This window comes from Brachycentrus maculatus, unplaced genomic scaffold (genome assembly GCF_059751285.1).
Source record: "Brachycentrus maculatus isolate JH-2025_06_01 unplaced genomic scaffold, ASM5975128v1 h1tg000236l, whole genome shotgun sequence".
Lineage (NCBI taxonomy): Eukaryota > Metazoa > Arthropoda > Insecta > Trichoptera > Brachycentridae > Brachycentrus > Brachycentrus maculatus.
The window spans coordinates 347,210-362,329 of record NW_028280987.1 but is presented as its reverse complement, the minus strand read 5'-3'; the positions used below and the strand labels follow the sequence as shown (position 1 = coordinate 362,329).

At 35.3% G+C, this 15,120-nt stretch overlaps 1 protein-coding gene across 2 annotated transcripts in view; it reads right to left on the bottom strand.

Annotated features, from left to right (window-relative positions):
• LOC148306600 (uncharacterized) overlaps positions 1-15,120 on the bottom strand; it is a 127,356-nt gene that overhangs the window by 90,801 nt on the left and 21,435 nt on the right. For both annotated transcript variants that reach the window (XM_088264713.1, XM_088264714.1), the window contains exon 2: positions 6,082-7,011. In XM_088264713.1, the coding sequence (XP_088120839.1) occupies positions 6,082-6,343 (262 nt within the window). In that variant the 5' untranslated portion in view covers positions 6,344-7,011. The remainder of the gene's footprint in view (positions 1-6,081; positions 7,012-15,120) is intronic.

The window sequence follows — 15,120 nt, the reverse complement described above, 5'->3', positions numbered from 1 at the left end:
TAGTGATATATTATTTTGAGAAGTAAAAAGATTTTGTTTTTTGGTCCACTCACATTTTTACTAACAACCAACTAGTTTCGGCAACAACCTGTTACCCTCTTCAGGGTTTATTTATTTTATTTTTATTTTTATAAATACATAAATTTTTAAATAAATCTGAATAAATATATTTTTTATTATTCATAAATAAACCTTGAAGAGGGCAACAGGTTGTTGCCGAAACTAGTTGGTTGTTAATAAAAATGTGAGTGGATCAAAAAAATGTCTTTTTATTTCTCCAAATAATATATTTTGTCCTCATCTAAAGTAGACTGAATGCGATATCTTAGAAAAATGTGCCGCAAAATGGTGTTTGACGGATGTTTTAATGGTGAAATAAATATTATTTTACAACTTCGAGTGAGGGGCTATCTTACATCGTGAGTATTCATTGAAAAAAATCATAATAATCAAACAATTTTTTTTTAATGTGCATTTTTTCTAGTACTAATAATTTGTTTAGTATTTGAGTTAGTTAATAAAGTGTTAAGATGTCATGAAAAGATCGTGTGCCAAGGTTTGAAGACACCAAAGATACTGCCGAAATTTAGTGCCTTTTGTTGGTGCCCTGTTAAACACCACACAGTCGGCGAAGTCGCTTAATTGGTACACATGGATTAATTACCAGGTCAAGAGGTTAAAGCTGTTGGTCGTCTTGTAGGGGTACCGGGTTCGAATATCAACTCGACTGCGTATCCAATTTGTTAGTGTCAATCAATTATATCGTTATGGACTGTTCAAATTGACCGCTAACAGTGGTGGGAAATTAGCAGTGAGGAAAGAAATTAAAAAAGAATTGGAAAAAATGGGTATGTACGAGAAGATTCTTTGAAAAAACAGAATGGTGTGGTGTTATATTCTCTCTGCCTACCCCTGCGGTTATAGTAAGGTTAGGTTAGGTTAACATGACAGAAGAACCTGCAACAAAAAAAAAACCTTACAAAGGCAATTCGGCTGTCCAAACTTAAAACGCAGTAAGAGATTTTTTTTGTAGTACGTTTTTTTTTGCATTTTTGGACTAAGTAGAATCTACTAATGTAAGAAGAGATGCCTGAATTTGGAATATTCTTTGCAAAGACAGACTGGTGTGGTGTTATATTCTCTCTGCCTACCCCTTCGGTTATAGTAAGGTAAGGTTAGGTTAACATGATAGAAGAACCTGCAACAAAGAAAAACCTTACAAAGGCAATTCGGCTGTTCAAACTTAAAACACAGTAAGGGACATTTTTTGTAGCACGTTTTTTTTCGCATTTTTGGACTAAGTAGAATCTACTAAGTCCAAAAATACAAACAAAATTACTACAAAAAAAATGTCCCTCACTGTGTTTTGATTCTGGACAGCCGAATTGATAGTACAGGCACATGGGACGCAGAGAACCTGATCATATTGTGAACCAGGCAATCGCCATAGAAAGGCATCTAGAGGAAGATCGAAGAATTCTTGGATGCTGCAGAGAGATGACTAAGTGACGTTGTCCATGACAGAAGGACCTACCACCTGAGGACGAGGAGAGCTGACTCCAGTTGTTTACAAAGACGATAAGTTGGGATGTAGCCAGGAAGAAGATGATCTTAATTTAGATCAAGAATAATATGGATGTCTGGGTATTGATAGGTCGATCAAAGATTGGTTAAGTGATCACTTCACACACGTGCAACACTCACCATTCTACCCATGATTGACAACCCCACATTACTCAAATTTTTGGAATTCCTAGATATATTAACAAGGGATCAGGAAGAAAAGTATGTAAGAGCAAATGCATAAACGTGGAAGAGACGAAGACGTTAAAATACAGACTGGCGTGGCGTTCTATTCTCTCTGCCTTCCCCTGCGGTTATGGTTAGGTTAGGTTAGGATAACATGATTCAAAAGGGTGGCCTAGGTGACGTTTTTTTAGGACCTACAACCTGAGGACAAGAAGAGGTGACCACAATAGTTTACAAAGACGATAAATTAGGACTGAGCCAGAAAGCAGTATACCTATATCTCTCACTCCTTTCAAGAACGTTATAAATCAAAAAACTTGATTTTAGAGAACGTTTTTAAAGTTCAAAAATATATTACAATGTATTAAAAATAAATATCGAGCCACTTATTGAACATTTTACTGTGCAACAGATCTTTTTAGGTAAAATCTGAAGGTTTTTACTTCATTTGAAAAATATTTAGTTAATTAAAAAAAAAAAATTAAACAAAACCTTTTATTCAAAATGTAAAAACGACACTTTCTGCCATGTAGCGGGTAAATATTAAGTTAAAAATATGCCGCTTTTGCTGGGATATAGTACATTTTCTGGGCATTCCGAAAACACGCACAACTAAAAATTGACGATTTTTGATTAATGACGTTTTTGAAAGGAGTGAGCGATATAAGGATTGATCAGATTTTTATGACGTTATATTATCTCTGCTTGCCCCTGCGGCGCTGTTTTATCACCTAGTTTCGTAGCTACTTTTGCCCCCAAAAACATAATTAGCATTGATGTGATAAAATCAACTAGCAGCCCCTATTATATATTTCAAGTTTTGAACATTTCAACCCTCGCGTATGGATGATATCATCCCCAATCAGAGGCATATTGTGGCCGTTAGCCTCCGTAAATAATCCACAGGGTGAGGGTCCCTGGCGCCCGCTAGGGGTGGGTATCGACCAATGGGGCGCCAGCGACCCCCCAGAAAAGGAAAGTTAGATTTGCCAGACACGCAACATAACAATAACGAAAGAACAATCACTAAAATTCTCTAAAAATGACACAGTGCATAGTGTTTTACAATAATACATGAAAACTTCTTTTCTTGAATGTTTTCCGCAGATTTTATAAACTTTATAAAATAAACAACTTTGTTTTTATTGGTACACTTTATCCAACCGGTTTCGACAAGAAACTTGTCATCATCAGGGTTTATGTACTAATTCTAAAACATTGAAATACTCATAGTTAGGTTAACGTTAATTATTCTTCCCTTACGATACCAAGAACTTCCACGCACTCCGTACACATTTCATACAATAAATTAATCAACTTTGCTTATTTTAGGCATTTTTACGGAGATACTTTGTGGCACATTTTATAAACTTTATAAAATTAATCAACTGTGTTTATTTTAGGCATTTTTACGGAGTTACTTTGTGGCACATTTTATAAACTTTATAAAATTAATCAACTTTGTTTATTTTAGGCATTTTTACGGAGATATTTTGCGGCACATTTTATAAAGTTTATAAAATCAATCTAATTTGTTTATTTCAGGATTTTTTAAGGAGATACTTTGTGGCACATTTTATAAACTTTATAAAATTAATCAACTTTGTTTATTTTCCGTATATTATATTTATGCCCGTTTATAGTCCACCTCCGTAGTGTAATGGTCAGCACGCTCGGCTACCGTTCTGGAGGTCCCGGGTTCGATTCCCAAGGGGGGTAAAATAAATACAAGTGATTTTTTCATTGTAATATTTATTCAATATTACCCTGGACTGGTACCTGAAGCGGAGGGCTGATCACCTTTCCTTCATGTGTGAACGATCAAGATAACACTGCGTTTATATGACACAGTGCCCTATGCACCATTGGGGTGCGGATAAGGGTTTTATTATTATTAATATTTGGAGACACTCGAAATGTTGTTTAATCGAGGTTCTAGTGTGTGGTACTTAGTCCCACACGTCCAAAAGTTTGTAGTGCATGGCAGAGTTGGCACCATAACCCTGTTGCGACCAGCTGCGAGACGTGTAAGACCATCTCGTCGGATGCCACTCCGAGCCAATGGCTATTAATTGAATTAAGCGAAATACTTGGTATAAAGGAGTTGCGAGAAAAAACCGGGCGGCTGTCTTTGGCGGTGTGACAAAGAGACTGTCCGGGGTGGTTCAAGAGCGAAGGCGGTAAAATTTATACTTAATAAAAAATAAAAATAAAATTTGAATTGTTGCGTAATATATATTTCAAATTAAACAAGGTTTATTGGATTGAATTCTACATTTATTTATGTATATGTTAATACGTGACGCGTTTCGTCTTATTAAGACATTATCAAACACTGTTTAATTTTGGATATATTACCCAACAATTCAACATGGAATTCTACCAACTGTCTGCAGTTACAATAAATGAAAATAAAAGTTTTCGAATAGCCTTTTGAAAAGGATTATTTCTACTTTGGAGGTATTTTGTACATTTTTGACATCTCAACCTAGAGATTTTTACGTTGAAACTAAATAACTAACTAACCACCACGCTGCTTCACCGCAGAAGTAGGCAGAGAGAATAGAACCCCACACCAAACTGTCTTCGCACACAATCTTCGCCTATTCCACACTCCTGCATCCCCTCATACGATTTCGACTCTAAACCAACCGCTTTCAAGTATTTGACAAACCTGATCATGACTAGTTTTTTTCGGTCTTTCTTCTAATATAAGCCACATTCGCCTGATAAATTCGTGTAACTATCCTTTCTCCATTCATTCGATTCACATGCCCAAACCATATATTTTTTAAAAATTATATCGTTAATGTTTATTTAAGCTTTTTCAATTTTCAATTTCAATTTTCATTTTATTTAATAAAAAAATAATACATACATTACAAACAATATTCAAGGCGTATATATTATAATAAAAGTAAGCAATAAGACTTAAAGGTGTAGAAGAATCCCGCTTCGGAAAACTCCTTCGGACACATGGAACATGGACATTTTTATACATCCTTATATCACCGCACTGAGAGATCGCATTCCGACTGCATTCAGTCAACTTTCATCCTTCTTGGTTTGATGGATAATGCTTATCTCAGCCTTGCACCTTTTCCTTATATCACCATTGGAACATGTACCATACATGGTCTTGCCGCACTGAGAGATGGCATCCCGATTGCATTCAGTCTACTTTCATCCTTCTTTTGCCAACTCCATGCTTTCATTGAAGTCGAGATATCAATGCAAAAAAAAATCAAATTTGCCAGATTTAGTCATTTTTGCAAATCTTTTTTTCAATTTGAAACGTACGTATCTACCTTGTTACTATAATTGATACCTTATTTTAGTTGAAATATCAAAACAAAAAAATCTAAGTTCCCAGGTTTTAGTCATTTTAGCTAATACTTTTTTTTAAATTTGAAATGTTGTTTGTGCGTATCTACTGAACTACCTTATTACTGTCGTTGTTGCCTCATTTTAGTTGAGATATTAATGCAAAAAATTCTCAGAAAAGTTCCCAGATATTAGTCATTTTTGCAATTTTTTTTTTCAGTGTCAAATGTACTTTTCTGCTGAACTACCTTGTTGCTGTCCATAGGATCGCATCCCACCGCGCAATTCCTCCCAAATAACTCTATCGAGAGCGCGAGCCTTCCCTCGGCTGCGCAGTGCGGTACATCGGGATGCAACTGTCGCAGGACGCTCTCGACTGCTGCAGTTTTTGCGCGCCCACACTATGGTGTCAATGATCCACAAAGGACGCTAAGGCGGCTTTACATCGAGCTAGTTACTAGCTTCAAATACAGGCCAAGTCAGTGGTGACTTACTACTTGTTACTATCGCGAGGCGGATTTATATTAAGCCAGTTACTGACGCCAGTACTAGCGCGAGAACTGACTTTCAATTTGACTATTCATTAACTAAAACAACTAACTAATAGAGAAAAAGAAAGGCAATTGGGATGGTATGGGCACCTAAGACGTAGAGAACCTGAACATATTGTAAACAAGGCGATCGCCATAGATCTTCCTCGAAAGAAATCTAGAGGAAGACCAAAAAATTCACGGATGCTGCAGAAATATAACATGATTCGATGGTATAGCCTAGGTGGCGTTGTCCATGACACAAAGACCTACAACTTGAGGATGAGGAGAGCTGGCCACAATACTTTACAAAGACGATAAGTTGGAATCCAGCCAGAAAGAAGAAGAAAATTTATGATGATATGATTATGGAGTTAATGACAAATTAAAAATTATTAACTAGTTTCGAAATAATAATCAACATGTCATTCTACAAAGTTAATGCCGAATCAATTTAATATAATTACTTGTTTCTTACCGTCTTTAGGTGGGCTGGCGCAGTGTGGAGCGTACGATCCCAGATGGTATCCAGGATATACATTCTGATGGACTGGAGGAAAGGCGTATCCCAGAGCAGCTCTTGGACTAGGGAAGCCGCCGCCCTCTCCCTGCCCGCCGAACTGCTGGTGCTGGTAGCCGCCCTTGAAGGCCGCGTAGTGTTGTTGCTGGTGCTGATGCTGCAGCTCCACGAAGGCGGACTTGGAGGGCGGCGGCGGCGGGTCCAGCTGATGCTGCTCCATGTCGGGGGTCCCGGGGGGCGGCTCCCGCCCGCCGCCCCCCGGACCGAATGGGTCGGAGAAATTCAGCGTGGCTTGCCCGTGGTTAGCCACTTTGATGGAGGATCCTACAGCCGTTGCGGATGATTTGATCTCTTCCTGATCTATCGCTTCCTGCACCGGGATTTTTATTTTGATCACACCGTTTTTGTTTCTTCACAATCTCCAATTATTATTCATTAACCCTGTTTACAAACCTTCACTTTATAATAATCGGTTATCAAATTTTAAAAATCAACTTTTATTTTATAATTTTTCTTAAATTTTCACTTCGGTATACAATTTCGATCACGCCGTTTTTATTTCTTCACAATCTCTAATTATTATTTATTAAATCACACAAAAAACCTTCACTTTTAATAATTAACTATAAAATCTAAAAAATCAACCTTTATTTTATTATTTTTTTCCAAAATGATCACTCCAGTTTTCAAATTTAAAAATTTTATATTCGTCCTCAATTGACTAAATTATACTAAGGATCATTTCGTAGCATGTCATATTTGTTTTTGAGGTGTGATCGACGATTTTTAATTTGACAAATTTCATATCTAAAACTTTCGAGGTTTTCGCGAAAATGATACACTTTTAAAATTGTTAACTGTATTTCATTTGATTTATTTTCCAGTTATCTGAAAAAAAAATGAAAAAAATTGTTAGTAAAGCAAAATATTATAATAACAACCACTGATCACAAGAAAACAAGTCATTTAAAAAATATCACTGATAAACATCAGCTAATGCCAATTCACAGCATTCGGAAAAAAATTGCCATTTGATGCTGCCCGTCAATTGGTGAATACGTTTGTAATATCTAGAGACGATTATTGTAGCAGTATATACATGGGTTTACCAAACAGTAAAGTAACTCCACTTCAATCAGCGTTATAGCTGCAGCAAGACTGTCATATCACTCCACTACTTCACCAACTGCACTGGGCACGCTTTCCCCAAAAGGTATAGTATGAACTCTATCTCCCTATGTGTAAATCAATGCATACAAATTTTTTTAGATGAGAATTGCATTTATTATCTTCCTTGCTTATTGTGCACAATGTTCAATCACAAAGATCAATTGGTGGATTTTTGTTTCTTTTAGCTAAAAATGCTTTATTTCAATCTGTATTGGGAACAGGAGGGATAATCTAGTGTAGGCTTATCATGACCTTGTCAGCATTTGCTCATTGCTGGGAGGAAACCACGTTGCACTCCTCAGGAGAAGGTGGACTGCTGACTGTCGTCAACAGGCCTTCCGTTCCACTAGAAGAGGGTTCGGCATTTAGCATTCTAGCTTGGTTTATGGTACCATTGTCCTTTGATATTTTTTTCATGTACGATACCAAATCAATGCGTAATATGGCTCCAGAGTATCTAAAAGAGCTGTGTATTCCAGATCAATTGGTTGACAATATATCTCCGGCTACAACAACTGCAATGGGTAAAGTGATACCAAAGTGATGAAACCTACAAGCTCGCAAGCAGGGTTAAGCTCGTTAAATTTTGCAAGCATTCCTTTGCTGTTGTGGGACCACCAATAGTTAGAAAGAAACACTAAGGTTAACATGATCTTTAAAAAAATGCATTTGTTTACTAAGTCATTTCCTTTTCCCCGATTTCTCGTTTCCCCCTTTTCTACAATCACAGTAAAAAAGAGCCCTTGAGGTAAAAAAAGGCGCAATATAAATTATCAAAAATTATTATTAATATCGTCAAGGGGTTTTTTAATCACCCTGTATCTCCAACTAATTAACTGACTAATAAAACGTGTCAAACCCACAATTATGATTTCGTCTAAAAACGAAGAAGATGATAAATTCGAAACGTTTAAACTTTAAACTAAACCCATTCACGCCCTGTGCATTCATTAAAAATTAAATTAAATAAAAACATTTTTAATTTAAGTTTTACTTGGTAATAACCACTTCTTCTTAAAATCAGCTGCGACACGTGTTTCGATGCATTTTGAATCATTTTCAAACACCTTAAATGATGCGGAATGCATCGAATTGTCACAATGGATTTCAATAAATTGTGGTATTTATCTACCAAGTAAAAATTAAAAATGAATGGATTTCACCTCAATGTGACTGCCGAATAAATTAACGAAATTAAATTTAATTAAAATTCAAATCGTTTATTTGTCCACAACATTTTTAGTGTGTCCAAATACTTGTTTACAAATATAGGTTTTTTTCCATTTAGTCATTTCAACAATTATTTAGCAAATATGACTATTTCTTAAAATCTATAGTGACACATGTTTCGATACAATCCACATTATTTTCAAATACCGTATGGAGTCTAAAAATGATGCGCAATGCATCGAAACACGTGTCACAATTCAAACTCAAATTAAAAATAAATTAATTGAATTAAAATTTAACACTCTCCTTATCATTCATGGTTTACTTTGTGTGATACCACTTTTATTGTGGTATTACACAGAGTAAACGATGAATTCCTTTTCCTTCCTCCTTCCTTCCTTCTCCTTCCTGCTAAATCAATTATTTTTTTTACTTAAAACCATTTTTTTAAATCTCTGAATGTTTTTTAATAGTTTTATAACACAAATGTGGAATTGTTAAATTGGCTTTTTTTTAAACGTAACAATTTTTTGTTAATGTAATGTAATGTTTATATATCATATTTTTATATGTAAGCTGTACAATTCCCGAATATAAAAATATAAAAAAATAATGATAAGGAGAGTGTTATATTACCATACCACAAAGTAATCAATTCTTTTAATATACAAAATTTATTAAAATTTAATTAAATTAAATTAAAAATATCCGAATTATATGTATTTTTATTATTTAGGTACCAGGAGAGAATAGGTTGAAAGGTTCATATTAGTAGGCGGAGACATTTTGAGAAAAAACGATTTAAGGGGTGTGGGAATACTAAATTCGAGACTTTGGCGCCTCTAACCTTTAAAATGCATTCATATATCTCATTCTTAACAAAAAAACAACAAAATGTTGTGTATATATACATACATATTTATATATATATATATAAACATAATACTTACGATATTATATTTTTAATAAATTAAAATTAAAATAAACCACATTTTTAAGACCATTTTATAGTTTATCATCAGCAAACAAAAAGACTTTATTAATTTGTATTTTCACCTATTGATAAACGTACCTAGGTATTTGTAATTCTCGAAACTAGAAGTGTTTACCATGTTTAAAAGCCTGTTGTGGTCCCGTGGTTAGTGTCGCGTACTCTTTGGTAAGAGTTTCTAGGTTCGAACCCACTCTACCACAATTTGATACCTATTTCTAATAATGAGCCGCTCAGGCTCACGCAAATTGAAATATTTATGTAAATAATAAAACACAAATATTTCTCTTTAAAAAAAAACTTAAAAGTGGTCTTGTTCAAGTTTTTATAATTGAATCATTGTGTTATACCACAAAGTGAATGGTAAATTAATAAATACTTTAATGCCCATATGACTACTGAACCAAGTATCTAACTAATAATATAAACTCATCAGTGGTCTAAAACAAATGTATTTTATTTATATTTATATTATCATGTTTTTCCATAAAGTTAATGTGAAATCAAAAATTCAATAATTCCCATATAACCGTTGAACCAAGTATCTAACTAATATAATCTCGAAACTGGTCTGAAACAAATGTTTTATTTTTATACTCAAATCACCTTGTTATTCCATAAAGTAAATGTCAAATCAAATTATACGTTTTAAACTCAATAAGACCACAGAACAAAGTATTTAACTAAAATAAACTCAAAACCGGTCCAAAACAAGTTTTTATTATTCATCTCTTATTAAAATCATTTTTTTTATTAATTGATTCGGATGTCACTTTGAGGTAAAATATATTACCATTTTAAATTATAGTTTCGAACCCTTATCCGCACCCAATGGTGCATAGGGCACTGCATCATATAAACGCAGTGTTATCTTGATCGTTAACACACGAAGGAAAGGTGATCAGCCCTCCGCTTCGGTTCCAGTCCAGGGTAATGTTGAATAAATATTCAAATGAAAAAATCACTTATATTTATTAGACCCCCCTCTGGAAATCGAACTGAGACCTCCAGAACGGTAGCCGAGCGTGCTGACCATTACACTACGGAGGCGGATTATAGTTTACTTAGTAAATACCATTATTTCTTAAAATACAGTGTTTGAAAATGATTTGGAATGCATCGAAACACGTGTCACAGTAGATTTTAAGAAATAGTGGTATTTACTAGGTAAAACATTAATTAAAAATCATTTTTGTTCGTATTTTTATCTCTAATAGGTTGTATTAAGCACATTTATGGCGTTGTATCCTCTCTGCATACCCCTGCGAGTTACCGGAGCCGTCCTAACGCTGCCGGATCCAGTAATTAATTGATGAATGATATTTATTTAAAGAACATTCGTCTTTATTAAAAAAAATGTTTTCTCCGCCCTAATCCAATTAGGCCCGAGTTATCCGTTCACAAACGATCAAAACTTTTTAAATTATCATTCAACAATAAATATTAAAAACGAATCATTCATTATTAATGACGCGAGCTCCCATGACCGCCGCATTTCTGGTCGCAGACTATCACAACTCAAAATATGCATTCCGCCATAAAAACATCATGGTTTTTCGACATCTCAACGTAGGCGAAGAGGAATATAGAGTTCTGGGCATTTACGGGGCTTACGACCGTCATAGGCTGGTTTAAGTGATCACTTTACACTTTTATAACATTCACCAATTCCACCTTTGATTGACAACCAAACTATTGAAATTATTATATAAACATATGTGGTTGGAAAAAGAAGCAGAGGACGACCGAGGAAAACTTGACACAATCAGGTTTGTCAAATACTTGAAATCGGCAGGGTCAGGAGTCGTTATAATCGTCGGATATGAATGAGGATTTGCATGAATGTAGAAGAGGCGTATTAACTTTTTTTTTTAAATAAATAATTTAATTTAATTTTTATTTTGTGCACTTGCTCGATGTTAGGGTACATTACCATAATGATAGTTTTTAATTAATTTTAATGGTTTACAGCTAATAAATTATAAAATACAGAAATACAAACTTCCTTCAATGTTTTTTAAAGATATAACAATTAATAAAAATATGAATAATATTTACCAGAAAATATAAATAAATTAAACAAACACAAGGAAGTATTGGTTCCAACCCTAATTTATGGAAGCTAAGCATGCAGTTGGCAAAAGAAGGATGAGAGTAGGCTGGATGCAGTCGGGATGCCATCTCTCAGTGCGGCAAGACCATGTATGGTAGATGTTCCAATGGTGATATAAGGAAAGGGTGCAAGGCTGAGATGAGCACTATCCAGCAAACTAAGGAAGGCGGCTTGGGATGGTTTGGGAAGGATGAGAGTAGACTGGATGCAGTCGGGATGCTATCTCTCAGTGCGGCAAGACCATGTATGGTAGATGTTCCAATGGTGATATAAGGAAAGGGTGCAAGGCTGAGATGAGCACTATCCAGCAAACTAAGGAAGGCGGCTTGGGATGGTTTGGGAAGGATGAGAGTAGACTGGATGCAGTCGGGATGCCATCTCTCAGTGCGGCAAGACCATGTATGGTAGATGTTCCAATGGTGATATAAGGAAAGGGTGCAAGGCTGAGATGAGCACTATCCAGCAAACTAAGGAAGGCGGGTTGGGATGGTTTGGGAAGGATGAGAGTAGACTGGATGCAGTCGGGATGCCATCTCTCAGTGCGGCAAGACCATGTATGGTAGATGTTCCAATGGTGATATAAGGAAAGGGTGCAAGGCTGAGATGAGCACTATCCAGCAAACTAAGGAAGGCGGGTTGGGATGGTTTGGGAAGGATGAGAGTAGACTGGATGCAGTCGGGATGCCATCTCTCAGTGCGGCAAGACCATGTATGGTAGATGTTTCAATGGTGATATAAGGAAAGGGTGCAAGGCTGAAATGAGCACTATCCAGCGAACTAAGGAAGGCGGCTTAAGATGATTTGGACATGTGAAACGAAAGAGTGAAGAAATAACAGTAAAAAAAATATGAGGCGATTGTAGTTGGAAATAGGAGCAGAGGAAGACCAGTCCAGGGTAATCTGCACCATTTAACACTACGTTATATGATGCAGTGCCCAAAGCACCAATGGGGAGTGGATAAGAAAATATTTGAACTATTTCTGAAATATCCATGCCACATGGTGAATTAATAGTGCTAACGTTCAAGATAACACTGCGTTTTATGATGCAGTGCCCTATGCACCATTGGGGTGCAGTTAAGGGTTTTGATGATTTTACCATACAGGTCTTTTAGACTACGCGCGATTGAAATGGCGTTTAAAATGAGGTAAATTATGAAATTTAAATGTGTAATAAATAATATTTTTCATAGATGGCGCCTTGTAGTTTCAACTCTATTAACTCAGCGTTATAAAACAGAGCGGTGTTCTTAGAAGAAGAAAAAAGGGAATTATTAAATATATTATCATAAGTAGGTACACCAGGCAAAGGGCGTGTGCACCATGAATAGACAAGCAAAAAAAATAAATACATTTTTTAAAATTATTTTTTGACATCTCATAAAAGATGAAGAAGAATATGGAAGTCTGGGCATTTACGGGGCTGACGACCGTCATAGGCTGGTTTAAGTGATTACTTTACACACGTGTAGCATTCACCAATTCTACCCATTATTGACAACGACACTACGCAAATTCTTGGAAGTTCTATATACATGAACCAATTCAGAAATATTGTTCTTGAATCACTAGAACTTCACTAGAGACATCTATTGGTGAGATGAAAAGAAACTTTTTATTGAACAGAAACTCTTATATAAGTATGTGAGATCCGAATCCTGGATTATAATCACACACATGAGAAACCCCAGAAAATATCGTTTTAATTTTTACTATTTAAGCTTATTTTTTTACTAATGATTTTTTTTACAAAAATGTTAATAATTCCTCGGTTCGAACCCACTCTACCACAATTTGATACCTATTTCTAATAATGAGCCGATCAAGCTCACAGAAATAGTGTGATTTTTTAAATATATGTGCAAATAGTAAAAACGCAAATATTTCTCTTTTTTTTCAAAAGAAAAAAACACGGGACCATAACCCGATAAGATTTCTGGTCGAATACTGGTGAAGTCACCCTTTGGAGAATTTTCCTTGCAGATGCTTATCACGCAGGATGATTCACACGCGATTTCCAATTCCAACGTTATTATTGCTCGTGTCCGCGACTGTGTGACTGTGTACGGCCGCATGCGACGGCCGCACTCGGAGCTGCACACACGCAACCGTAACTGCATGTCGATACAGCTAATCACTGCGCTCAAATCCGAATGCAAACTAAATAAAACATTATTATTTTTTTAAATTGAAAATTTGACAGCTATGTCGCCTGGAGTCATATAAACATACACTTTGCCCATTTTTTGACATTTCGCTCACTGCTTTCATGAACGTCATAAATCAAAAATCGTCAATTTTCAGTTGTGCATGTTTTCGGAATGCCCAGAAAATGTACTATATCCCAGCAAAAGAGCCATATTTTTAATTTAATATTTACCCGCTACAGGGCAGAAAGTGTTGTTTTTTGCATTTTTAAGAAAAGGTATCATTTAATTATTTTTTTAAATAAACTAAATATTTTTAAATGGAGAAAAAACTTTCAGGTTTTATCTAAAAAGATCTGTTGCACAGTAGAAAGTTTAAAAAGTGGCTTGATATTTATTTTTAATACATTGTGTTATATTTATAAACTTTAAAAACGTTCTCCTGAAAAATCAAGTTTTTTTTATTTATGACGTTCTTGAAAGGAGTGAGCGATTTATCGATAATGCTTATCTCAGCCTTGCATTTTTACCTCATTTCATCATTCAAACATCTATCAAACATCGTTTTGCCACACATTCGTCTGAGGGATTGTCAATGTAAAATAATCCGGGAAGAATCCTTACATACATTTCATGGGGCTATGTGCTAAAGGATCTCAACTGTTTTATTTACAACGTTTTGAGTGTGTCCTAATACTTGTTCACATATTTTTTTTATATTTTAGACATCTCAACATAGATGAAGAAGAATATGGAGGTCTGGGCATTTACAGGACTTACGACCGCCGTCGTACATTAAGAAGCATCACCCTAATAAGGAGATGGCTGTTCGTGCAGCAAATTTATTCAATGATAATGCTGTGGCACATTTTCGCCAAATTGAAAAGAAAAAACAAATGTCTGTAGACAGTTTTCTAGTTAAAACGGATTGATTATTTGTCATAAAATCATATTTTTACTAAATTTTTTTTTGTATAAACGTCATTAAAAATATAATTAAAAAAAATGTATGATAGATGTTCGAAAAGTGAAATAGGAAGGCATAAGCACTATCGATAAAATTAAGAAAGGTGTGTTGGGATGGTTTGGACATGTGGAACGAATGAGTGAGGAACGAACGGTAAAACAAATTTATGAGGCGAATGTAATTGGAAAAAGTAGCAGTAGGAAAACCGAGAAAACTTGGCACGATCAGGTATGCCCAATACTTAAAAGCGGTCAGGCGGGTGTGTATGAGGATATGCATGAACGTGGAAGAGGCGAGGAATGTTTGCAAAGACAGAATTGTGTGGCGTTCTATTCTCTCTGCCTACCCCTACGGATACCCCAAGCGGCGTGATGGTTAGTTAGTTAGTTAGTTAGTTAATTAAAAATATATATATATATATATTATTCTGTCGACATGG